At 39.0% G+C, this 27,724-nt stretch overlaps 2 protein-coding genes across 3 annotated transcripts; one reads left to right on the top strand and one right to left on the bottom strand.

Annotated features, from left to right (window-relative positions):
* Nucleotides 1-37: 37 nt before the first annotated feature.
* Nucleotides 38-26,435, top strand: hap1 (huntingtin associated protein 1). Its single transcript, XM_032561817.1, has 16 exons — nt 38-47; nt 4,269-4,559; nt 5,675-5,863; nt 16,425-16,501; nt 16,649-16,765; nt 16,855-16,949; nt 18,488-18,596; nt 18,714-18,792; nt 18,881-19,011; nt 19,182-19,256; nt 19,797-20,008; nt 20,558-20,767; nt 20,851-21,188; nt 22,274-22,462; nt 22,593-22,695; nt 25,127-26,435. The coding sequence occupies exons 1-16, from the start codon at nt 38-40 to the stop codon at nt 25,518-25,520; spliced, it is 2,619 nt and encodes an 872-aa protein (XP_032417708.1). The 3' UTR covers nt 25,521-26,435.
* Nucleotides 26,436-26,507: 72 nt separating this feature from the next.
* LOC116720598 (cholecystokinin) lies at nt 26,508-27,489 on the bottom strand. 2 transcript variants are annotated; one of them, XM_032563958.1, is made up of 3 exons: nt 27,131-27,463; nt 26,808-27,047; nt 26,508-26,676 (listed from the first exon to the last, which is right to left on the bottom strand). In XM_032563958.1, exons 2-3 carry the CDS (start codon nt 27,043-27,045, stop codon nt 26,597-26,599), a joined length of 318 nt encoding a protein of 105 aa, XP_032419849.1. In that variant the 5' UTR covers nt 27,046-27,047; nt 27,131-27,463; the 3' UTR covers nt 26,508-26,596. The 2 variants fall into 2 exon arrangements, with proteins under 2 accessions (XP_032419849.1, XP_032419850.1); XM_032563959.1 differs by having other exon boundaries at nt 26,615-26,693; nt 27,131-27,489.
* Nucleotides 27,490-27,724: the final 235 nt, after the last annotated feature.

Here is a 27,724-nt window from a genome sequence, read left to right as displayed (position 1 = left end):
AGAGCCGATATCAAGATCAGATATCAACCTTGCTGTTATGGCTTCAGGTAAACGGCCCATAATCCTCCACTGCTGAACTATCAGCATCACATGCCCAAAAAAACGCCACATGGCCAACCTCCTACCGAAACACATACAGATGACAATAAGATGGAGATAAACATCGGTTATTTATATCGGGCCAGTTTTACTTGTCGGGTTGTTATGAATATGTTAAAAAGTGACCAAATTGTTAGTGTCAGTATAGCATGCATCACTGTTTAAAAGTTTGTTTGGGCTTAATCTTGCTAAATGGAGAATCACAATTTTCTCAGAGTGAAGTGAGATTCTGCATGTTAATCTAGTATCACTGGTGGAGAAAAAAGTATCCTGTTTGTTTTAGAAATCCTAAATAGCTTAAAATCTGTTCTATGTGAATATACTACACTATCTATGAGATATACCATCATCAGCTGCATATTATATCTCAACATCTCTGTGTGCAATATGCATATTCTGACAAATTGCTTAGACTGCAATTAATGTTAACGAATTATTCAGGTAGCATGGATTCAGGATATCCGTCCCTGAAATACATTTTGTTTTATTCAGCATAAAAATGTTTTGAAAAGGTGAAGAGGCGGTAAAGTGGTGAATGTATTTGGAAACTACAAGTTGTTTAAATCCCACAACGTCAACCTAAAGTGACTTTTTCAATAGAACCTCGTTGCTCAGATGGAAACTGGGCTGCAGCTTTATAACCAGCTCAAGCTTTCTTACTGCAGCAGCTGTTCAGTTTCAATCTGTTGATCAGATGCTATATCTGTCCTAAATTGTGATTTTATCATTCTTATTAAAGTGTAACAGTGCTAATTATGTGCTAAACGGACTTGTTTGATAAGTGTTGGTCTTGGTTGGAAGATGAGAATCTACAATGTGTGACATCTTTGCCAAGTGTTTCTTGTTACTTTGTTAAACATTAAGTCAATGATTCTCAAGCTTTTTGGCTTGTGACCCTCAGCAAACAAAGCACAGGTGGCAGAATCTTTTGATGGGACATGTTCCCATTCACTCCACCTACTTGGTCTTTTTGGAAAAGTGGGAAGATTTATTAAATTAAATTAAATAAAATTAAATTAAATTCATCATTAACTTAAAGGAAGACTTGTCCAGGACACTGGCCTGTAAGGTTTGACTCACTGGAGTAACATGTCCACGGTAGTCAAGGGAAGGTCAAGAGAGTGTGAACATGTTCAAAGGTTATCAGCTACAGGGCAGATGAGATAAATGAGTTTGCTAATTTACTTATTTATATGAAGTTAAATGTTGAAATACAGTAATAAAATTAGCATTTATAGTTTTTAGTACTCTGAAGATTAGCATAAACCACCTCAATTTTCCACAAACTTAAGATCATTTTGATTTAGTTTTAAGATGAATCACCTTTTGTTGTTGTCAGAGTTTGATGACCTTTCTGTCTCTAAGAGGTTGAAGTAAATTGATTTCTCAGCATGCAGACTTTGTACATTTCCAGTAAGAACGGTGAATTAAAAAGTCCTTAATGGCACCTGACAGTCCTTGAATGCATGCGTCCTGGCCTCCCTCCCCCCCATGGTTGCGTCTCTGTCTGTGTGCCTGGGCTCACGTACACACCCTCCTAGAAGGGCATTGTTTGCTCAGAGAACCAGTGCAGAGCTCTACAGCGCCGCTGCTCCGGTTCACACTCCAAGGTCAGCGGCAGGCTTTGCTGCTTGTTTTTCACAGGTTCAGCTCTGATATGACTTCAGACCAACTCCATGAACCACTCCATCCTGCAACTGATGCATTAATTAATATTATGTAAAAAAAATTAAAGCCTTGTTGTGGGACATGCTTTTTTCCTTGTTGGCATTTTAAGCTTCCCATTTTGAGGTTGCTGCACTAATCTTCTCTGGAGCTCTTTTGTTTTCTGCGTCCTACATGATTACTCCACTGACTTTTTCTTCTGGTGTCCTGCCTAGAAGGGTAAAAAAACAGAATTGCAAAGATATGCTAAATGTCTAATAATTTATATATTGCAAACACATACAATTTTGTGTATTTTTTGTCTTGTTTCTAGTATAAATATCTTAGTTTTGTCTTATTTCAAGCATATTAACGTACAAGTAACTTTTCAGAAAGAAATATGAGCTTAATATTGATGATATTCATTCAAATGGTACTATTTCACTTACGTCTAGTACTTTTAAAAAATCAGTATTAAGGTATTATTGACCTAAAACAAGCTCCTATGTCATGCTGAACTTGTTAGTTTTGTCATACTTCAGGTGCATTAAGATACTTGATCTAGAAACTAGACCAAAAATACTTGGTAAGATTTTGTGTTTTTTGTAGCGTATCCCTTCTTCTCACCCTTAAGGGACTGATAGTTTAACTTCTCATTTGGCTGTGTTTTTATTGAATCATCCTCAATGGTTACCAACAACTAAATCAAAGCTGACTTTGTGCTGCTGACCTGAAAGGATTAGGCATTTTCCACTTTTGGGGTTAATCGCATGATATGAATTTGGAAGTTATTTACCCAGAGTCATTTCAGACTTCCATACAGAAAGATCAGAGTGATGCAAGAGCCTAAATCTGTGTGGTGTCAGTTGTCCGACCTCGCTTGGGGGAGACAGGATTAATGGGGACGTGTTGGCCACAAGCAGGAACACTCAGCTGATTGAAAGTATTTAAGACGGAGGCCAGGAGTGACGAAGCAAAAAGAGCCTCTGCATGACTGATATTGATATGTAGAGATAGTGGGGAATTAAATACAGTTAAAATGAATCTTGACAGCTGTATTTCAATTGTCATGTGCCTATGCATGTGTATGTACTGTATGTACCCTGATAGCCTTACGGCAGCTGCTGTAATTAGGCCTTTACCCTCCGGTCAGCATGTTTTATTGACTGCAATAACTGGGTCGAGCTATCAAGTGTCCTTTTGTTACCGGCCTGGGCAGAGCTTCAAGCCTTTATGTAACTTTGGTTAATATGAGGCATCGTTTTAATAATAAAACACGGCTGAGTTCTCAGCTGTTTAAACTGGGTGAGAACAGAGGGGTCCGAAAGGTGCGCACGGTTTCTTAATGCGCCGGTGGGAGAAAAAATTTGAGTGAAAACACCACGGTTTAAAAAAAACAGCAAAAACATTTTCAAAGCCTTCATAAAAAACTAAAAAATCTAATTAACATCTTAAAATCCTTGCTTCCAAAGGCTTTAGCTTCAGTTTTGGACCCCGAGGAAAGATCTTCACTGTTGTAACAATGGCTGTAGCTCCAGGCAGCAAATGCTTTGTGTATAATTATTGTTCGCCTGTCTTTGCATTGTGTTTATAGTGGTGAAATGTTCTCCTGAAGAACCTGATCTCTGTGGCTCCAAGCTGTTGTAACTCTATCTTTGTGACCCAAAAACGTAGACCTTTAACAGTAAACTGTAAGGAAACATTGGAGTAAAAACACACATTTTGCATTCACTCAAAGTGAAAACACTTGTTTTATTATTAAAACGATGCCTCATATTAATAAAAGTTCCATAAATATCCGGAGTGGTTTGGATCAGAATCACAGCAAGAACTTGTTTTATAATGCCTGGTGCAAGTCGAATAAGTTATAGTTGGTTACAGTTCATATCTCATGAGAAATATGATAGAAAAAATAACAGAAATAAAGAACAAGTTATATTCAGTTATCCAGAATTGTATTTTTATAACAACTAAAATACAGTAATTTTTCTCCAGAAGAGTCAGAGACTGCGCTGTTCTGTAATTCAACTTTTAGTCACTAAGAATATTTTTTAATATAATCATTGTTAATGCTGTTTGATTATTTAAATATGAAATGTTAGAATGAGCTGTAAGAAAGGAGAAAAAAGCAATTTATCAACTCAACTGTTGTGACTGCAGACGTGTATCATACTTTGCTTTTTCTCCTTTAGTGAGTTTATTAAACGGTTTAAATTGAAAGCAAATAAAAGACAATATATACTTATGCCAGTGGTCTATTTTCTGTAATACAGGGTCTTGGGTCTTCATGTTTAACGAGTGTTTGATTTTTTGTTTTTATTTTTCTTCTTTTTGTTTGACGTTATGCAAAATTGAAACTAGAAAGTTATTCTCAAAAGTAGAAGAGTCCAGTATCTACATTCATGTATTGTTCTAATCACTCGTCTTTGTTTGGTCTCTTTCTTCTCTTGTGCTTTCCTGCTTAGGCTTCACCTGCAGGTTAACAGAGGGTCCAATGACCTTCATGTCTCTGTTTGGCCCCTAAGCCACCAATAGGGCGCCCAGCTTTAAGCTCCTGTTCACCCTGAACCCTCCACCCCAAGGCAAGCTGTCCCACCCTGCGTCCTCTCCTTCCTCACCTCCTCTGGCTCGTCTTTCTCCTCCCTCCTGGCATCCACAGGCCCATCTGGACTCCCAGTCAGCCCTCTACCCCAATGAGGGGCAGAGGGAGGCACCGGTCGCCCTGGATGGTGACCCCCAGCCTCTGCAGCATTCTACACCCAGGAACGTCTGTGGCTCGGCGCAGCAGTCCCACCACGATGCGTCCACTATAACAGGTACACTGTTTTATTTTAAAAGGCAGTAATGGCCAAACATTTGTATGTTTAGGTTTTTGTACTTGTCTTTACGGGATACCTAAGAAGAAATTAATACATTTAAAGGCTACAATTGGTGAATATATGTCAAATTTATGCCAAAGGTCAATATTTACAGTGTAATCCTTCATAGCTTCTTCAGTTCACTTTGACATTCTGGAGATGAACAAAAACATCACTGATATTGATTCATTCTTGTCTCAGTTCTTGAAGTTTATCAACACTTTCTTGACTTCATTCATTGTTGTGTTTTCTTGGTTTTACTGTAAGTCAAGTGTCTTTGATGAGAAGTAACTTGTGGATATGATCATCCTCATAATCTGAGTGAGAGTGAGATTATTTTATACCAGAATGTTGGGCTGTGTGATGAAAAGCCATACTGTTTATAACTAGTAGGAAAATTCAACTGCTTAGGCAGCGGTCAACCTCTGGAAGCCAGAACTCTTTAGGTTGGTTTTTATGCAAAATGATGCGGGACTAAACAAACTTACACAAAAATGTCAAAATTCATACAGAAACATAAAGATCGAGCCCAAAATAACTTATTTAGATAGTTTATCAGCAATAAAAGAAGTTGATTTGGGGTTGGTTACACTTTTAAAAGAAGATCCTGGGGCTTGTTGTATGTTCTGAATTTTCTCAAGTCCATCAATCCTGTTTAAATAATGTGTTAAAAATGTTTTCTCCTGTAAGGTAACCTTAGCTTTACATGTAAGGCCATGTTTAATGTTGACACTGATTCATTGCTAATCTTTCACTCTTGTCTGCTGATGATACTGAAATGAAGTGACAAACAAAACAATATGCATTTTGCACAGAAAGCTAAGAACCATGTGGACTGCCAGGACAAAAAGATGCAACATTTGCATCATTTCTCACTTCCAAACCTCAAACCATGACTCTACAAACAATAACAATGGAGCGCAATAAATCTATATGTTAACCACTAGAGGGCAGTGCAGCTGCATGGCTGACACATCAACTCTGTTGTTAATTTTAATGTCGCTTTCTTTTTCTTCTTCCCACATTCCTGAACCTGCACATTCATGAATCCCCCAAACCCTCGGCACGCTCAGACCTTTGCTCAAACCTGCCAGAGCTGGAGATAGTGAGTCTGCTGTCAGAAGGTCAGCCCAAGTACACCCTAAGAGCAGACACCGTGTTCGGATATGACAGTGACGACTGGCTGCACACCCCTCTGGTGCCACCAGTGGTCGTACTGGGACTCACTTATGAACAGATCGAAGAGACCTTCAAATATTTCTGTGAGTACTGCTCGTTTTCTACATGTTGTGTGATGTGAGGCAGATGAGGTCTCGGGATTAAGAAAATAATATCCTTTTAAGATCTAATGTCAAACATTCTGATATTTTTATTTTCAGATCATATTTTCTTTCAAAGCATTTTACTGCAGAGCTGGGTAAATCACTCCTATTTAATTCACTAAAAACTTTTGCACAAGGTCCGGTTCAATCTTTAGCTGGCTTGCTTTATGCAGCAGGACAATGAGCTGATTAGTGAAAGATTTTGGAATGACCTAGCCAAAGTCTGACCTTAAATGAAACTGAGATCCAACTTAATGAAATTAAACACACAATTTTTGCTTAAAAACTCTTCTATGTGGCTTAATTAATTGAAACTAATAATTAACTGCTTAACTACAGGATGAAGCTTGGCATCAACACACAGATCACAAATATCTGATCGGCATCTTCAGATGGCATCTTCAGACTAAATAATGATTTAATTTAAATTGATCATGTTGCATCATTGAATAACATACATGAATGAACATCTCACATGACGAAATAGAATTTAATGATTGTTTTTTTGTTGTTGTTGTTGTTTTTTTTTTTAGAAAGATTTGCTCTAAAACTGCTTACTAAAACAAGCGTCCCTCACATTTCTTAATTAAGTCTTAGGTGATTTAGTTTGAAATAAAAAACAAACTCCCATGTTTCGTTTTGAGCTCTTTTCTGATCTCACACCTCCAGGATAAGAGCTTCATTTTGAAGTCATTGATGTCAAATGCCATCAAGCCAATTACCCTACTGTTCCTTGCCGCTCTAAGCAGTTTATGCTGAAGGCGAGCAGACTGCGGATCCCGATGGCCGCTCTGACATCATGATGACAGGGTTGGCATGACGACTGCTGCAGCCACCCTGAGATGGTTTATTTTTAGATTCATTGGTTGTCTAGACTTTGTAGGGTGATGAACGGATGTGTGGCAAAAGGTCAGGTGCTCTTTATGTACATTTTAGCAATCCAATGTCCATTATGTAAAAAATGCTTTAGTAAAAGACTCTTTTCTTTAAAATAAAGGGGCTTGATTTATACAGAGTGAAATGTACAAATACAGCAACTCATATTTGTTGTTTTTACCTGCAGATTGTAGTTAATCCATAACTTTTAAGACCATTTTCAGTGACCTGACCCTTCTTTGTTGGGCTTTTCACAGTTTGTTAAATCAGATTTTATCGAGGCCTTTAGGAAACCTGAATAGATTTCCTAAAGGCCTGAATCACTTGTTTTTGTGGAAAATTGTCCACTAAGGAAATGGGCTTATAGTGAGGATTTAGTGAGATTGTAGGGGTATGTCCTTTTAACACCCAATAGACTGTCCCAACCACATGTTGCTATCAGAACCAGGACAGACTAATCTGATTGATGCACATTGTGCCACACTGTGCTTCTGTTTGAATTATTTAGCCAAGGGACATATGGTGGTGTTTGTCAGTGCGACTGAATCCTCTGGTATCCTGTTTCCCTGTTGTTGTTTGTGCTTTGCATTATATTTTTACCACTAGGCACTGAAATGAGTCTTGTCACACTTGTTTTGTGTAACTGATGGTTTACTGAGAACCTGAGGCATCAGGCTCATGTATGACAAAATTTCCACAATTTTTTATATTTTACATGAGAACAAACTTCTAGGTTAGTAACTAAAAGTACGATAGAGTAAGTAAGTCCTTAAAAAAGTTGACAGGAAAAGATGTTACAAATGTTTTAAAAGTAGAAGAGACTAACGCATTCTGAAATGCATGCCTAAATTTAACATCTTTTATTTAAAAAAAGTGTTTTCTGTAAAAACTAAAAGCGCATGTCTTAAATTTTACAACCTAAAGTAAAGCACTTTCTCTCTAAACTTTCTTCAATGCAGAAAATTCAGCATATTAAAATTAGAAAAGGCCTTTTTGAGATTTATCTTCATAATAGTAGCTGTCGCACAACAGTGGACAGTCAGCTTGTTGTTCAAGAGGACAATGTGTTATCCATTTATGGTAGTGGATTTCCTTTTTAGAGTGACATGGCCTTTAAGTGTTTTTTCTTATTGTGTCTCCTTGAGGTTGTTTGACAGCGCTAAGACCCTCCTCCTGGCTCTGATTGGTTGTGTGTGACTGGGGGCGGTGAATTGCTGCAGATGGCAGCAGGTCTACAAGGAGAAACAGAGGCACTAGATTGTTTTTCCACACATTATCTGTCTTATATTATGCTGACAGGACATATGGCAGATTTAGCAAATATGTAAAAAAAAAAAAAAAAATGTTATACTTTACCTACAGCAGCTTTAGTAAATGAACTTGTGCATTAGTTTTGTTAGAGCAAATTTAGTTGGCAACTGGAATTCAGCAACATCTTAGGGCTAGAATAATTGGAATAATTTTACTGTTTAAAGTAAAATTGCATCTATCACAATTAATTTGCAAATTTTTAAAGTGTAGTATTATAGATAGAGCTTAGCTCTGCTGGTGAATTAGGTTGTTTTAGTTCATCATGTGTACCATTGTAATCCAAAGCCATTTAATTAATGTCTGCATATTTTACACCTGCAGTAGACAACTTGGAACTTTTGATTGCAGCAACACAACTTTGTTATAAACCTTACTGAGAAATGAGCAAAAGCCAGTCATTTGTGGTCAAATTTAACATTTTAGATAATTTAATTAGATTTTTTGAAATTTAAGACCTACTGTATTGTCACACAAGAGCACTGAGTGAATCTGAATACAATATGTTGTATGTAAAGGAAGAAAGCATTAGACAAGATTTTTTTCAGTGACATAAAATCAGCAGCTATCTCTTTAATTGTGGGAGTATGCAGTGCAGCAAAAGGAGCTCTGTCTTTATCATGCTGAATGTTTTGATTGTTCACTTGGGAGTTGACTGTAAATGAAGCGTCTGATCTTTACCACGTAATCCCTGGTTATGTATTAAGTTTATTAAAGGCACGTACAGGGTGTTTTTATTCGGATGCTGTGAATAAAAGCACCTTCCTGACTTTCATCTCACAAGGAATCTTATTGATTTCAGCGTTGTTGCTTGGACTTGCAGCAGTGAAGCAGATTAAAGTAAATATTAATAAATCACTAAGTGATTTGTAAGAATGTGTTGAGTGAATGTTTAATGGTAACATCATTAAACATGAGGATATAGCTCCACTTCTTAATGATTTGATTTCTGAAGAAAGTTTAACAGAAAGCAGAGCAATAAACCTTGTTAAAGTATTTCACTTCTTTTTTTACACCATACACCAACATAAAAAGTATCAGACAACTGAAGTAGAAGGAAACTGTCACATGGGTTTCGAAATGTTTTGTAGATAAATATCTAAAAGCTTTTTGCATTTGTTTGTGAATCGTTCTAACTCAAGTCATACTTCTGTATAAATGGATCTATTGTGGCTCTGGTCAGACTTCAGGGTTGTTGTCCTCCAGTCCTTCTCACAGGTTTTCACTGGTTATATATTAAGTTTATTAAAGGCACGTAACCCACTCACGGTGGTTGTATATGGTTGCCTTGAACAAGGAAGTAAAGCACATTCCTACTTTCCCTCTTACAAAGAAACCTTGTTGATATCAGTGTTGATGTTTGAAGAGTGAAACAGATTAAATTTATTGATAAATTGCCAAATGATTTGTAAAAGTTTGGCTTAATTGCTGCAACAAACAGATGGGGGACAACACAAGGTGACAATATTTTAAGGAAATAATTTACTTATATAAACCCAAACTGCAAAACACAAAATCTTATCAATTATGTTTGGTCTGTAGGGCAAATATCTTTTATCTTATTTCAAGTATACTGACTTACAGCACGACATGGGAGCTTAATTAAAAGTTAAATAACATTTAAGACATTTTTCCCATATTTAAGGTTGTAAGGTCTTGTTCCAAGTTAATTTTGTCTTATTTGAAGTGTACTAAGATATTTACACTAGAAACTAAACCAAAAAACTTGGTGAGATTTTGTTTTTGCAGTACAAAAGTAACATGTCACTTTTCAGTAATGTTTGAAAACCTGGATGTGTGGAGATGCAAAAATAACTAAAACCAAATATTAGAGGTGGCCAGAGACAACTCCACTCTGAGCAGAGGAGCACCACTGAAGAGTAGGCAGGAGGACAAGTCCACGAGTATCTCTTACTACTAATGGAAGGTTCCCCTAAAAAGCAAAAAAGAAAGAGACCCCCTAGTGGTGGGTTTACACAAACACCCTCCACCCTCTTAGAGAAATTTGTTCCACTAATAGTCCAGTTAACTCTACAAACTTGTTACATTTTAAAACAGACATGCTGGCAATCCCCAGTACCTAGAGAAATCACTTAGAGATTAACATTTAGGGAAGGTGAGGTTTGATCAAAGGGCTTAATGTGATGACACACCCGAAGATCAAGGGGCAAAGCATCCGCCACATGGTTGTCAGAGTCATTATGTGGCAAGTATGTAAATGAAAAGACTGTAAAAACAAAATCTGTCGCATTAAGCTGTGATTTGGACAATGGAAGGAGTTCAAGATAGTGGTGGGATTATGGGCCACATGAGGAGCAGCGAACTCTTCATCACAGCAAAATGTTGAAGTGCCCAGACAAGAGCCATTGTTTCTTCATTGATGACAGAAAAGCTTAAGAATAAAAAAGAGTTTCTTCCTGTCTTGACTTCCCAAGACTGTTCCTTCATAGCTGGGTTCATACTGAGAATAAGTTACACACAGGTGGATTCTTAAGTGTCTATTAGAGACAATTTACTGCACTGGCTTTTATTTAAGGGTATTTGAGCAAAGACTGAATGCAAATGCATTCTTCCAATTTTCATTTTAATGAAAATATATCATTGTGTCATTTTTCATCTTTTTCTCAAGTGTTTGTGTTGGCCTCTCATAACTTTCCAAAGAAATACATTAAAGTTTGCGGTTGTAACATAAAAAATATGAAAAAGCTTAAGAGGAATGAATACTTTTGGAAGGAACTGTAGTTTTTAGTTTTTTATGAAGCATCTGACTCCTGTTGTTTTGATATTGAGATCAGAGTCCTCAGTCCATTACTTCCTTATAACCATTTGTTTCTCTAGAACTTCAGTTATCTTGCTTTAGTAATCAGTTTCACAGCCCCAAGGTATCAGGAACGTATAATCTGGAATAAACAAACGTATTCTGGCAAAGACGCGGCACGGCGCCCCACCAGTGACGGTGAAAGTGGTGTCTGTGCAGGTTGATACCCTGCATGGTCACTGAAATGTTTATGAGGAGGTTAATATTTGATCGTTAGACACTCCTGTGTCTGGTCTAGGTTTTTTTCTTCTTTTTTTTTTTGGCAGACTGGCAAATGTGTTTGCTGGAAGCAATTCTGAGATTCACCAAAAATGCTTGTAAATCCTGACAAGAAAAGAAACTCAGGACAGAAAATGTGAAAATCTCTGCAAATGTATATAAAAAACAACAACCCTCCATTCTCTTGAGGCTCTCACTCACATAAGAACCATTTTTAGTAATAACTTGGCACATTTATTTAGACATATTCTTAGTAAAATTCTTATTTTCTTCCATATAGGATTTCTAATACCTCTGCTCCATTGGGTGTTTCTGGGCTGCTTTATCTTTATTCATGAACGGTCATTGAAGTCAGCAGATCAGATACTTAAATTGTATAGAAAATGTTAAATTGGGATTGGTAGGTAAATATCAGTAAAATTTCTGTGCAGACTGCTGCCTCCACCAGAACGCTGTGGGTGTGTCTCTGTCTGCAGCAGAGTTGCGCAGAGCCTCTCCTCTGTTACATATGAAAGGAGAGGAGAGCAGCTGCAGGGATTCTGGGAGCATACCATCTTCCTCAAATCATGGGGTAGAGCAGGATTTGTGCAGCATCCTTTTTCAAATGCACCATCTTCCAAATTATTCCTTCACCTGCATATGCATCTTCCTCATCTTCCTGTGACTGCTCCAGGTCAGAACGATTAAAATCCTCCTTTGTGTCTAAAGGTCCAGAGCTCGATTGGTCCTTCGCTCCCTCCTCAGCTTCTCCCTCTCCTTTCCTACCCGGTAGTCCAACGTGGCCAGGTGAATGGAGGCAGGCATGACGACAGATGGCACGCACGCTCTGAGGGATTATATATTAACTCCCAGCAGCTCAGATTCTCTCACACACAAAACGCCTCGCACAGAACCCAGCAGAATCATGCAGCAGACACAGCCAGCGCGTCGCAGCACCGCCAGCGTGCAGTAAAACGGGAAAAGCAGAGGATTTAACTCATGGACAAAGTGACAGAGGGGAGTTTTTCTGCAGTCACCATGGAGGTGTGGAGCTCCTCGGCATCCGAGGAGGAGGAAGACGACAAGAGCACGTCCAGCTGTGTGGAGGAAATACTTGAAGAGGATAAAATCAGCCACAACAGCAATAATAGCAATAACAACAATAACAATAACAACAACGAGAGCCTTTGCAAGGAGGTAACACAAGGTGAGCTGTCGCAGTGGGCGACGTGACAGCGGCTTGCAGAGAAGTGATGTGCAGAGATCATATCACTGCAGAACAGGAGGCTCAGAACATGCAGGATTATAAAAAGCAGTTCAATGTATTGAAACAGCACTGGGGTAAATAATGTACCTTGAGGTTCACAGTGAGCTGCAGTTTTGAGGTCTGTTATCTAAGGGCTTTAATGCTTAATAGTGCATGTAGTTCAGCGTGCAGAGACGTCATTGAGAGCGCATCATTCATAGTGATTATAAAGCTCAAAATAAGCTGGTAGTGCTGATCTTTGTAGCTTTAAATATATGAGCACTAAAACTTATTGGTAGCTTTGAAAATAAATACAGCTTTAAAATGCTTCCATGTAGTCTGATGAAGGTCACTGAGATAAGTACGTGTGGGTGTGTGTGTGTGTGTGTGTGTACAGTCTGCTGCTGCACAGAGAAGTCCGAAGCTGTGTGTGTCAGCAGTTATTATCATTACTGTAAAGCTGTTCTCAACAAATGCTGTTTGTAAATTTGGCACATCATCTTTTGATTGCTGCAGCTTTCATTCAAAAATCCCAACGTAGTTCAGAATGGAAAAAAAAGTAAAACAACCTACTCAGTGTTTCAATAGTTGTGCTTCAGTAATTACAGTTTTGATAATCGAGGAGCGAAGGTTATTTTATATAGTTTTCTTTTTAATACCAGGGTAGGTCTTTGCTTTATTTAAATTTTATATCTAAATATATATTTATTGAACTTCTTTTGTGATCTTGAATAGTTGGTGTTGACCGCCTCTCCGAGGTAGATAATGCACATGTTTTTGGTTTAAAATGGGCTCTCATCATTATTTAGGTGTAATACAGCCGAGTCTCCTCTGTCCTTCTCTCTGTGGTGTCCTTTGTCTGAATAGACATGTGGAGGGTAAAAATACTGCAACCTGCTGGCAGCTCTCCAAAAACCAAGACATGATGAACATCCTTCTGTCTTTATTTGTAAAGCACATTTCAGCAACAAGGCAGCTCAAAGTGATTTAAAAACATCATATAGTCACCGATTATGAAACAAGCAGTAGACATTACATTTTGTCAAATGCCATCATCAGAATAAAGCAAATACACATGATCAATGTCCCATTAACTACTAACCAAAGGCAGCTCTAAACAAATGGGCGTTTAGCCCTGATATAGAGGTTTTTTGAAAATTTGTTCCAGATTAGAGGAGCGCAAATAATTTCAGAATTTGTCTTGGTGCTCATATTTATATAAGAGAGTTTAAAAAAAAAATCATTATTAACATTTTATTTTTAAAGAAATGGATCAGTTTCGCCATAGTGATACTCTTCTTTTTGCAACGGCGCTCATCCTCGCCTGTCTGATCCCCTCAATATAACAGACGTCATAAGCACACCTAAGTCAACGAGGTTTATCTGCAGGGACAGTATTAGGGTAACAGTTCAAACCACCTGCTTGGATTTAGCTTCACCCACACTGTAAAACCTGTAGCTTTATCTCTGCTGCGTGGCAGCCTGGTCAGCAGGTCAGAGGTCAGGGATTTCACCTGGTGGAACCTGAAGGGGTGTTTAGTCTGCATCAAACCTAATGGGATCCCGAACTAAACAAATGCGTACTCTTGAATTTTACTTGTAAAAATGCAACCCAGTGTGTAATAATATAAATGTGGTGAATATAAACATTTATTTATTTGTTTGGTGGCTTTGGAAGATAATTTCAATGGATTTTCTGTAACATAATGGATCTTATTTTGGGTGTGTGTGAATAGATGTGTATGCCAGCCAAGTGTCCCACTGCAGGCTGCCTTGTTAGCACAGGAAATGCTGGAATCCACTTTGAGAACAATAGGATTAGTGGAACAGTTATCTCATTAGGCTTTTCTTAATTTATAGACTCTGTCTCGGTTCAGAGTTTGGACCTCAGGAAGACTTGTGTGTGTGATCTTAATCCTGCATAATTTAGGATCTATCTTTATAATACATTAGAGTTGTTTTTGTTAGTGCACCCCTGAGAAGGACAAACATGTCTACCCTCTGTCTTTTTAGTGGGATAATAGAGATACTTTAATCAGTAGGATTTTGAATATTTTTCATGAAATTCTCAATGTTTCATTTTTAGGGGTTTTCTTCTTGTGATATTTAAGTTTTTAGTGTATAAGTCAAAAAGCAAGTATAAACAGACTTTAAATGAAAGATGAATCCAGTTAAATCTATTGTTTTGGATATTGATCGTCTTTGTACGTTTTTTCCTTGCTGCAGCATCAAAGGGAACAGTCTCGTCCGATCAGCAGATCAATTTTAAGGGTGTAAAGAAGGCTTACAGTATTGTTTGTCCAACTGTCCTACAACGTTTTGGTCACGTTTTAATGATTTTCTTTTCTACATACCCTATTGTTGCTGACTGAAAATGATAATCTAAAATTGACACTGAATCATCTTGACTATTGATGTATTTTAATCATTGACGGTGTACTTAGTGCAGCTGTAGCCGGGACGCTCTCCATTAGGCTGATTGAATATGGCTGCAGTATCAAATCACTGTTTCCAGGCCAAATCAAACCTCAATCTAATCACTTTACCTTGTAGAAAGCCTGTTAGTTCATCTGAGCTTCGTAAATGACGGAAAATGTTTCTGATTTAAGTAAAGGAACCATCAGGGATACATTCAGGTCTATTCTATACTAAACACAAAGTCATAAACTCGATGTTTAAATGTTGCTCAAGTTCTGTCTGCTTTCAGAGGATTGTTGTTGATGCGACTTCATGGTTTTGCTTTGTTTTTTTACAACAATGTGTTTTTTATTTTTTTACAAACCAGTTACAGCAAGATGTTTCACACGTCCAGTTGTTTTAATAAATAATGTGCTTTTTTTTTACATGCTCAGGTTCAACAGTCTCATTATAGTGGGAAAATATATTTTGAGTACTTCATAAACTATCGCAAACAACAAAACAGCACCTGAGGAGAGTAAGCTTCCTGCTCTCACTTAAAGTCCAGTTTCACGTTTAAATTGATGAAAATTTGGACGCTTTTTGCCCCGTTTTTTTGACAAATGTTGTTCAGCTTGATGTCATGTTCAGACCTTATGTTTAAGGCAAACATTTAAACAAACCTGAGCTTGATTTCCATGCAAGCTGCATAAAAGTGGAAAAGTTTAAGGGGAAAGAGACTCATTTTCTGTAGAGATGACAGGAAAAACATCAAGCAAACAAAAAGGAGAACAATAATCAAACATCCAAACTGTACATTTAAATCACTTCTCAATCAAAAATAACTAGATCCTTTACTTAAAAACATATATTTCTGCCTCATAAGGTTTATTAAGTTATTATTGTAATGAACTCCTTTGCTCAATACTTCAGTTTTAAAGTAAGATAATTTCCCTCTTTGTAAAAATGGATGTGACTTTAAAAACTTTCAGTGGGTTTAATTGTTTCTTGTTTCATAACCAGAAATATTGAAGAAATACCTTAAATTTTTAATTGGAAAATGAGCTACACTTTCGTGGAATTAAGTGGGTTGCAGGACGTTCAGCACCAATAAAATCTAATCAATATTTAAATTAACTGTGAATACTTACGAATAATAGGGACCTGAATGGCTTTACTCCAAACCCTGTCCACGTCAATGCTAAATCCCTACCAACTAATTGATTAATCCTTTTGTTCTTGTTCCGCTGTAATGCCTTTCAAGTGAATAAAGACAAACCATTGTTCAGGATGTAAACAGATTTTCACGTCAGTAGCCAGTTATCGTCTTTCCCTGCGTCTCCGGGTGAAATGGACACCATCAGGTTTCCCCTGTGGTCGGCTGAATGAAGCTATTCTGGTGTCCAGGGGTGCGATGTCTTTACTGGCATCTTAACTGGGCTCAGAGGGATCAGGCTAAGAGGATCAGTCGATGGTGGGCCACATGGAGATGTTTTGGTATGGCTCCTAAAACATCAGTGGGACAGGACATATTAAATACCCTTTAGCTATAAAATGTTCATTCTGTTAATTTTTTAGTTTCTGCGGTTTCCTCAGTCAGAAATGCGTCATTTTCTACCACCATTCATTAAATTCCCCTCCTCTCCTTCATTCCTCAGTGCTGTGCTCAGACAGAGTGGGCCAGGTCACCAAGACGTATCATGACATCAAGGCGGTGACCCACCTGCTGGAGGAGGTAAGAGAGACACACAGCAGATGAACTGGATTACCAGAGGATTAGACATATGGTCCTCTCTGCCCAGACTCTGTTTTGCACAATTTTTGGCTCACATGTCCCAATCAACCTCATTCAAAATATACGTGTTTGTGAATCCCTGTGCAGAAAGAGCGGGATCTGGAGTTAGCGGCTCGAATCGGACAGTCTCTCCTGAAGCAGAACCAAGAGCTAACATCTCGCAATGAGACGCTGGACGAACAGCTGGAAATCGCAAAGGAAGAGGTAGTGAGCCTCATCATGCACAAATGTAGACCAAAAATTCCCATCCTGCTGAGCTTCAGCGATCAACAACACTTTTTTTATTTCTTTAGATCGCTCAACTTCGCCATGAGCTGTCGATGCGAGACGACCTGCTGCAGTTCTACGCCAGCACAGAGGAGATGGAGAACGCTCAGGGCCTGTCACCGTGAGTACAGAAACACACAAGAACACACACATCCACTCATGCTCTACACACACACTGATGATTAGTCTAAAATATCTGCTGGTCAATTAAAGGCACCCATGAGCAGCCAAAATGTTTTCCTTTTGTTTTTTTAATCCAAAAATAATTTTATTGGGATTTTCATTTGAACAGATCAGCAATAATCCAAACATGCAATATTTTACTTAAGAGAATAAAGTATTTTCCAGGCACATAGTGTCGTTTCATTTCACAAACAAGTAACTGTGTTAACCTAAGTTATGAAGTGCTGTAAATTTTAAACATAAAAGGAAACGTAATAGATTAAGTGATTTCTCCATGTATGTTTTGGATGAGAGACTAATGTAATATGATGTAAAACTAAAAAAAAAAATGTTTTGTTTAGAAATATTTTTATCTAGCAACAAAACAGCAAAACATGACGTGCGAAGTTTAAAGAATGGACGTGCTTTGAAGTAATTGTAGCTGAAAGTTTGTGGCTCCATGTAACCAAAGAGCATGACTGATACAAGACAAACTTTGTGTTATACCAACATTTTTTTACTTTTTATTAAAAGGTTGTATGTCCTGCAGCAAAGGTGACATTGTTGGTGAGCCAAATTAGCATCATTCTTGAATCAAGCAAAAACAGGCCAAAGACTTCAAAAAGTTGCCTTTCGAAGCAGCAACTTTTGCAGCAACAACATCTTAGTCATGTTGTTGCTGCAGTTTTAATGAGACGCCAAAGTGTTGCTGTAACCAGCGTTTTCTCTGGTTATTTAAAGCATTGAGTAGCAAAGCTTCGCCCCTCCCTGACTTGTTGCTGCTCATCAGCTGGCTCAAAGGAGGCTGCTACACTTTTCCCTCATTTAGAAAAAGAAATAGGGAAAGAAATAGAAAGACAGAGTGTCAAGTGTGGAAACTGAAGGTGTACCACCAGTCCGTCTTATTAAGGTGACACAGTTTAAAAACTACAGTTAATGAGGTACGAGTGACATGTAGGTTAAGTAGTCGGCTCCAGGCTGGCTACCGGTGCAGACAGCAGGACTAATTAGCTCACAGTTGTGATTAGAGCTGTAAACTAATAAGATTTGAAGTTCTGCACAAAAATCCCTTGATACATACAACTAATTTTAATATTTGTTGTGTTAAAATCGACATTGTAAATGTCAGTAGTGCCACTATAAGGAGATGTCGTATATTTTAATATCTTTATTTTAAAAACATACTCTAAGAGTCTCAAGCTGGCTCAGACCTAGCTGCAGAACAAGAACAAAACATACATCTAATATTTCATTTCTAGAACATTTTGAGATAATTTTTCTTACTAAACTTGTAGTTTAGTGCAAGTTTAGATTTATGCAGGTTTATGCTTGAGTGTTTCACACAAGACATGACATAGAACTTAGCACAACCCTCCTGCTTTATTAAAATTAATTGAATTGCTCCATATATCAAGCTTGATATATATACATTCATTTGCCATGGTGTAAAGTGATGTTCTTGAAAGTTAAAATATTTTTTCTTTTTGTTTTCTGCAGAATTAAAAGAAATGAATCCAGCAGTTCTCTCAGCAACTTTGTCCATTATGACTTTCTGCATCAGAAACTGAAGGGTTTGGAGGAAGAGAACCGCAAACTGAGATTAGAGGTATGCACAATGAAATTCCAACTCAATATAAGATAAAAAAAAGGAAAATATAGGTTTTCTATTTTTCATAGTGACCATAGTGTTGTTTTTATTGATATGAGAATGTTGTTTTCTCAGGCCACTGAGCTCTCCACAGAAACGACCAACTATGAGGAGCAGGAGCAGGAGCTGATGATGGTGTGTGTGGAGGAGCTCTGTAAGTTTTTCTCCCTGGTTTACTTGTAAACGATGGAGCAATCATTCTCTCACTCTCCAGTTGTATTTATGAAGCTGGTGTGTTTCAGCGTCTGCAAATAAACAGGTGGTGGACCTGTCAGAAGAGCTGGCCAGAAAAGTGGAGGACACCGTCCGACAGCAGGAGGAGATCAGCTCACTGCTCGCTCAGATCGTCGACCTGCAGGCCCGCTGCAAAGGGGTGAGGCGCAAAAACACAAACTCACAGTCCACCTCTGTGAAATTATTGTTTCCTGGCAGCTCCAAAGCTTTCCTATTCTTTTATTTTCTTATTTTGGTTCCAAAAAGTGAAGTAAATTAACTTTCTGTTCTGTGATGGTAAACTTTTTAAAACCTGCTTCTGTTCCTTAGCTTGGCCATGAGAACGAAGCGCTGAACCACCAGCTGAGTGCCTCCAGAGAGAAGGAGGCAAAATTTACGTCTGAGGTAATTAATCACAGCAGTCTTTTTCAAAGTGTTTGGCCACCAGGGGGCGCTAGAGGAACCTCAGACAGCTGGAGGGAAGATAATACATTTTTTAATTCTAACTTTTAATGTAATCTGTTTTTCTGTCATTATTATAAAATATAGGCTAAAATAATTATTTAATGTTATTTGCCATGCAGTCAAATTTATCACATAAAATCAGAAAGTACCAGGCAGAATTCCTGCTAAATGAATGTAATAATTATTGAATAGCAAATAAATGTGAGAGAACATTCAAATAGTTGATGTTTTACATTTTTGTAGCATTGTCTGTCGTTTTGCAAAGGGGGTCCCTGTCCAGAAGCTAATGCTGTTTGGGGGACATGGCATGGAGACGTTTGGGAAACTCGGGACTATAACATCACATTCAGAGTTGGATTAAAATGAGATAAAATGCAAATTTTAGCTTTTTATTTCTCACTAGTTTTGTAGTCATTGCGATGTCAGCTTAACAACTCATCTTAGTTATTCAATGTGTGTCTTTATTTTTGTATTTTGCAGCTCAAGGACTTGCAAGACAAGTACTCTGAGTGTGAGGACATGCTGCACGAGGCACAGAAGGACATAAAGAACCTGCGAAACAAGAGTCTGCCCAACAGCACGGTGCAGCGGTACACCGCGCTGGCCTCGGTCCTCCCCATGGACTCTCTGGCTGCAGAGATAGAAGGCACCTTCCGGAAAGGTCTGGACTCTCCCGCTCCGTCAGAGTACAAGTGAGTCTGTCATCAGAAACAACAACCACTCTCACCGTTTGTGATTGTCCAAGAGTACAAAATTAGATCGGGGTTAATATTGGTAAAGATGGTAGATCCGAATTTGATTATTTTTGATTGATTCGTTTGGGTAATAAAATTTTCCTTTGATTCATTTTTTTACAACTTTTTGTTGGGCAAATAAAAGTGCAAAAGTCACAAAATGACACTAATTATTTTGTTAAGTGTGTTTTAATGGCAAGGGATTTGCCATTTGACCTTGAAAGAAGAAAGTTCTGCAAATAAATGACGTGACTTAGTGACGATTGTAGAGAATGAGGAGGAAAAAGGCAATTTCTGATAGAAAACCACAAGAAGTTGCATTTAGCAGCAGAAGCGCCTCCAAGTGTGGGATGAAGGGCAGCCCAGAGAATTATCTTTTTTTGTGTTGTAATAACGATTGTATTATTTAGTTTTACTCCTAATTTTCCAGAAAATGGATTACAGAGTTCAGTGATAAGTGTTAGTTGGCTGCAGGTTATACGTGACGTTGTTGGTCTCTCCTGGCAGGAACCACCCATATCGCGTGTTTGAAACAGTGAAGGTGGCGAACAAAGCAGGGAGGATGCGGTCCCAGTGTCACTCACCAGGACTACCGGGCTCCAGCCCCGTGTCCAGTTGCACCAGCACCCCTCGGACCAGCTTCTACGGTTCCGACAATGCCAGCTTAATCCTGGAGGACAAGCCCGGCTCCAGCTCCACTCAGAGAGAGGACAGCAAGTGAGCTTCCAGAGTGGCAGGAAGTGGCTGAAACTCACTTTGTTTTACTTCATGTAAGTCATCGTTGTTTTTCTCCCCCACAGTGTTAGTGGGCCAAAACGCCTGGGTCAGCCAGGCACACCCGGAGGTCAGGACCTGGAAACCGCTTTGCGCAACTTGTCGGCTCGCCAGCAGAGCCACGCCTCTGACCGGCCTTTCTTCGACGTGGAGAGAGAACGGAAACTCCGCGCCTTGGCGGCAAACTGCGAGGAGGGCGACGGCTCCAGCGGCTTCCTGACACCAAACGACAGCCTGGTCTCCAGCTCAGCTGCATCGACCGGCACCAACTACTCCAACGGGAGCTCACGGCACTCCTGCGGCTCCTCAGGAGGGTCTAGGTCCTACCTGCCAGACCGCCTGCAGATCGTTAAACCTCTAGAAGGTAAAAAAGGTTAAACTTTCAAGCATGGTTTACAGGTGTTTTCACACCTGATAGTCTGTTAGACTCAGTTTGATTGGCGACTAAAGTTGCAACATTTGGTCCGGTTCGGTGCTGTCAAAAGATCCAAATTTATTGAAAAGCCTGCTGTACCTCCTTGCCTGTGGTGGCGCTGCACCAAGAACTACTCAAGGAAATGACTTGAAAATCTCAGATGAAGACATGAGCTCAATTTCTTTCTTCACAAAATGCAAACAAAAGTGAAGAGGCATCAGATTTTAGGATTTGTAGGATTTCTCTTTTGTTTTTGATCTAAGACCAAAAACCATTTTTCTTGCTACCACTAGAGACGTATGTTTGTTTAGGCTGTATTTACCCAGAATGCTCCGCGCTGTAGTTCGCTTCCCACTTTTAGAGAAGTCTTCAATCCGCTTGGCATCCACATACGCATTCAAACCACACAAGAGTTCACCTTAAACGCGAGGGGAAGTCAATTAACATTTTAATCTTTAGACAAATAAAATAAACTGTTTGGATGTCTGCCTTTAAAATATTTGGACTGAAAGATGTTTAAAATTATTCATTTACCTTCTTTACCTCAGTCAGGAACGTATACTGAAAAAAGGAAGCAAAAAACAAACTGAATGCAGACTTATGTGTAATTAGCTCACCGCCCGCATGTTTTAAATACTTATAGACAGTTTTGTCTAAGAATGCAAACTATGCTACGGTGTTGTCATTGAAAAGAAACGTTGCCCAAAACCTGCCACTGTTGCAAACATGGCTGTTAGTTTCCACTAAGTTTGGATTTAATCCTAAGGTCGTCCAAAAAAAGAAAAAATCAAAGAAACGCTACATATTTTGTGTCATCAGAAAAAGTCAACAACTAGCCTGCGCTTCTCAACATGAACTTCAATTGGAAAAGTACTATTGTGGTGCTTTATTACTACAAACCATCCAGAAAGTGACAAATCCAGAAAACAAAACCATAGAAAAATGTTTGAGCCAAGCGAGGATCTGCTCAGTAATCTGTGTTTTTGTTTAAGACGGTTTGGAGACAGTCCTCTGTCTGTCTGTCTCTCCATCAGGCTCAGTGACTCTGCACCACTGGCAGCAGCTGGCTAAACCAAACTTGGGGGGCATCCTCCACCCTCGTCCTGGAGTCCTGACCAAGGACTTCAAGGAGCTGGAGGTGGACGTGCAGCACGTCTACAGCCTGAACGACCTGGAGGAGGATGAGCCTGACCTCTCACAGTTTTCTGCAGCTCATGGTTTGGGTAAGACGTATGATTATTTAAAATATCTTCCAATTTCTCAATCCTCTTCAGCTTATTAAAAGCCTAAAAGATGTGTGGGTTTTCCTCCATGTGAGGTTTAATATTTGTGTCTCCTCCCTTAACCGGTCAGCGTCCTCATCGGGTCCCAACCTCCCTCAGACCTTCCCCACACATCCCAAAACCACCTGCAAAGTCCTCCAACCCTCCCCTCTCGTCCCCTCTTTCTCCAATCGGTAAGAGCTCTGCAGGTCACGCTGCTGATGTCTGTTGATTTTCACACCTCTGACTGAATTCACTCTCATATTCGATAAAGTTGAACAATTTCAAGCCAGCTGATCAAATGTTTCTTTTTTTTTTTCTTTATATCAAATCAAAATTTCCAGATTTTCCTGTCTTGTTTCCTGCCGTTTTCCCCCTCCTGACTTTGTCCTCTTTGCCCCTCCCCTGGTAGAAAACGTCTATCGAGGGTCATTCTGAAACTTTAGAAGCAGCCTGCAGGGAAAAGTAAGAGCCCAGCTGATGCCTGCATATTAACTGATTCATATACTAAATGTTTGCTGGCATCCTAACTATTAACCACGGAGGCAGAGTCACATGTTTATGTGGCTAAACTACAGCTTAATGTGAAGTTACAGCTGCAGAAACACTAACAGTTAACTGCATTTGAGGATAAATTGTTCATATATGTTTGTTTGACAGACACCCAAGTCTCAAATGCAAAGAAAAACTGATGAGACGGAGATATAATGAATAATATATTTTGAAGGGAAATTTAGCTGGGAGACTCCATTATTTATTTTATACACAGTTTCTGTTGTGTGTTGTTTTTATTTCCCTTTTATTCATTGTTTTTGTTTGTTGTGTTTTATTTTGGAAAATATCTTCCAGTTCCATGGGTTCATTATACAATTAAAGTTTAAGAGTGTTTGAGAGGGCTGAGTTTTTACCATATTATGCCGTTATTAATATATTATCTGAAGATTATCTCAAAACAACAATATTATTGCTTATCAAAATAATTTCTGGGACAATTTATTGTTCAGCAAAATGTGTTATTGTGAAAGGTTTGATAATGTTAAGGACTGAAGATTAAATCTAACTCCATAACTCGAAGTAATTGCTTAAAACCCCCGATCAGATGTTTACTCATTACGTATTTACAGTTAATGTGCACAGATTTAGTGGATAAATCAGTGAGTTATTAATCGGTCCTCTGTAATTCCTGAAGCAGCATCTGAACCCATTTGCAGTTCAGACGCTTTTCTTCATTTCGAGCCACTTCAGATCGATTCTCCTTGCTGTCTTGAAGCTTCATCTCATGTTTGGCATCTGTTCTCCAGTTTCTCCTGTTAAATTTCATCAGACAAACTTGTTTAATTTATACAAGTTAAATCATACATCAGTCTTTGATATAAAAACTCCCCCACTAGAGACTTTCTCAGCCTGATTGTGCGAATGTACACAAGCTGCGTTTTTTTGTGAGCTCCTTGTTCTCAGGTTTCTCTCTTCAATAAATAACATAATAACAACAGATCACATTTTACCCATTAAAAAAACAACTTTTAACTGCAGTTCAGTATTTTTCCTCTGCCTCTGTGTTAAACACAGTGTACTAATGTTTTTTTATTTACTGCTGATGTTAAAGTCGTCTAAGCTGACTGAAGTCTCGGCTGTCATTTTGCATTAATCGGCTTTTTCTTTCTTTAAGTTTTCATTAAACAAACAGATGCTGCCTTATTATTCTTAACAAACTAACACGCTTCTCCATTTTTTAGAGATGAGTCACCAAAATAACCAAAACTTGTTTTGTCACCAGTTTTGCAAAAGTTTGTTTTGTAACTCATGTTTTCCTTTGAAGGAGCCAGACTTTGATTTTAGCCCTCAAATTTATTTCTTCTTTTTATCTGGACTTTGTTTGCATTTTTTAATGCTGTTATTATTATGAATAATTTATACGTTTGTTATTGTTATATTGCTATTTTTCATAATATGCAACATATCTTTGATATAATCACATCAATATTCTTACAGATATTTTTAAGATTTGTTTTTATTATTTTGTTTTTATTATCTTAACATTGTTTTTAAGAAAAGCAATGCTTTCTAATATAAAATAGAACATAACAAAATAAAAAAATGTTTCTGTTACACGTCATCAACAAGTATTACTTAATAATTTGTTATTAATGTTTTGGATTTGTATACAAATATTTTCTATTTTTAATAAATCATTGGTTTTGGCTATTTCAATTTTATATTTTTCATATATTTTTTAGTTATTTTATTACAAGTTTACTATAGATTTATGTATGAAATGAAATGACTATTTTTTCTATCTTAATTTAATAATATGTCCAGCTGTAATAATATGTAGGACAATCAGTTTTAAATTTGATCTTTCAGCACATTAATACTAGCAACCATGAACAAAACACATTTGGTTGTAATTACTTTAATGTATTTTCTGATTATAAACAGCTAAATTATAGTTAGCTGTACATTAAAATTTAAGAATGTTAAAGGTGTGGCTCCTTGGAAGTAAGATATTGAGAATATGAATAAAACTTTTGCACGCTGCTGTTTGTGAATGGATACATGCACGTATATAAAGCTTACATTTAATGTTGCATTCATGTTTTCTTTTTTTAATGTTTTGGTTTGCAGCCTTCGCTCTTTCAGCCTGCCACCTCATCGGGACGGTGAGGACGTGAGCGCCTCGTCTTCCTCCGTCCTCCAGCACTTTCACCAGAGTAGCCTCGCCTCCACCGCCGGCGCCACCGCATCCCTGGGACTGCTGGAGCTGCTGCAGCAACACGGCATCTCCGCCTCCACCGACCCCTACAGCAACCTGCACTACGCGCCGCCGCCGCCTCCTCCGACCTCCGCCGTGACACAGACGGGAGGACGCAGCTCGTCCTCGGACCAAAGCCCCGGGTCGAGCCTCTTCAGCCTGAACCTGGTGGAGAAGCTCCAGAGCCTCGGGCTGCACCGGGTGGCGGCCTGGGGAATGATGGGCCGGCGTGGGACCGACGGACACAATCACCCCACCAAACTGTGACACGCTCACCCCGACTCCCCCTCTTCACCTGCGTGACTTCACATTAAGCCATGAGATTCCCCCACCGTGCAATTCACAGCCCACCACAGCACCCCGTGTCTTGAAAAACAGAACGCCATCGAATGTGTTGGAGCCACGCTTGAGACGTTAACCGGGTAGAGCGATGAACTCAGCCAGTGTTCATGTCAGGAGCCGATTACCGCTTCTCATCACACACACAGAACAGCAAACAGAATCTTTTTATATTGTGTTGGTGAATGTCATTTTACTATTGTCTCCATCGCTGGTTTTAAATAATGTAATCACTTGTTTTTTTTTTAGTTTCCAAAGTGTAAATAGTAGTATTCTGTTTGCTATTTAAGGAAAAAAAAAGACTACATGCAGTATAAACTGACGTTGTGGCACTGAAGAACATTCAGATGCACCAAAGCACTGGTTTTCCTGTAACTTAGAGCTGCTACACTGAGAGAAACTGATACAGGAGCGCTGCGATGACCTCCTTTATCCTCCCACATATCTTCTCATCTCTGATTTGTTTTGTGTGTCGATCTGAGCCACGCCCGAGCGAACGGGTTGGACTTCCAGCGTACAAAGAAACAGATCATGTCGATTCTGCTGTATTTCACACCGTCAGGAATCTGTTAAACCGCTGGGATTTCTGTCTGATCAGGATCATTTTTCTGGGCATTAAGAGTGATTTCTCAATCTTTTAATGTTTGAACATTCAGAGCAATCAAATGTAGCAAAAAATGGCATAGGATACTGTGGCTTTAAAAGGGAAGAAATCATGAACACAACATTGTAATTAGTTTTTGACCTAAATATGCCAAATTCCTGTTTCTCTGCACTGCTTTCCACTGTAGTCTGCCAGCTCTCTGTCGGTGTGTCTTTTACCACCTGAGAATAAAAAAAAACCTGTACATTTTCATCCATTTCGGCTTCGAATGTCTTTCAGTGAAGATGAAATCAGTCCGGACTGCAGAGATCATTCTGCAAAGATCTTTATTTATACATTTTCAAGCCTCAACTTTTCTGTACATGGTGAAGAAAAACCAGGACAGAGTCGCTGTCCTTCCTCACTCCGCTGCGTCCCTGCGTCCGAAGTCCACCCAGCCCTGGTAGTCGCGGCCCAACATGCAGTCAGAGTTCATCACCTCTGTGAACAAACCATTCCTACGTTGAACCACACACACACAACACCTCAGTGCACAGATCTGATCACTTTCCGCACATTCACCCATCTGATCAGATAATCAGAAGGGAACATTCTCAGCCGCCCCGGCGTACCTGCGATGGCCTGCATGACCTGCTTGGTCATTATCTCCCGCTCGTCTTCAGACAGGTGCGCCCGTCTCTCCGCCCGGGGCGCCGACGCCTCCCTCGCTTTCTCCCTCTTGGCCAGGAGCCGCTGCAGGACGTCCGCCCCCTTCGCCTGTCCGGCTGCGGCGCTCTGAGGCGCGGCCGCAGAGTCAGAGGCGATCAACGCCACCAACAGCGCAAAGACCAAAATAACTTTTCTGGACATTTCTGCACCAAGAAGATATAAAAAAAAAGAGAAAAAATCAGTTAGAAATGCACACGAGATATTGCATACCAAAAATAAAAAGTACCTGTGAGGATGGGATGGGACGTTCACTCCAAAGAAAGACGCTGCCTCGGCTGCAGACCCGAGAGTCGGTCAGCTCTTTTATACCACCTAAAATCAAAGACTGATAAGAACCTTCATCGGGGGCATTTGATGGATTGGGAGACAGATGCTCGGGAAGGAAGTGCGTAAAGGAAACAACGCGCCTTTAAACCCGTAATTATGCTTTTCGCACTGCAATAACAATAAAACAAGTCGATGAGTTTAAAGAAGAAATTCAATAATGTTTTAGAGCTTCTTGTAGCCAATACAAGTATAATGGTTCAGCCTCAAGGGAGCTGCAGAAGCCCTGCAGATCATAAACACAGAAATGTCAACCAAAGCAATAAAAAAAGAGCTAAAAAAACCCCCAAAAAGCTTTCAATGCTTGAAATTTAAATTTGTATAGAGGAAGACCCTGATAAAAACAGAAACACATTTATTAGTTTGTTTTTTATAATTGCAGTATAAATGTAATATTTCTTTACTGAAATGTTGCATTTCTCTATATTGGCTAAGCTTAAAATAAAGTGATCTTTGAATTCTACCAGTCGTTTCCTCTGACCAGAGGTAATGCATT

The sequence above is a fragment of the Xiphophorus hellerii genome, chromosome 5, assembly GCF_003331165.1.
Source record: "Xiphophorus hellerii strain 12219 chromosome 5, Xiphophorus_hellerii-4.1, whole genome shotgun sequence".
NCBI lineage: Eukaryota > Metazoa > Chordata > Actinopteri > Cyprinodontiformes > Poeciliidae > Xiphophorus > Xiphophorus hellerii.
This window is presented reverse-complemented; position numbering and strand designations above follow the sequence as displayed.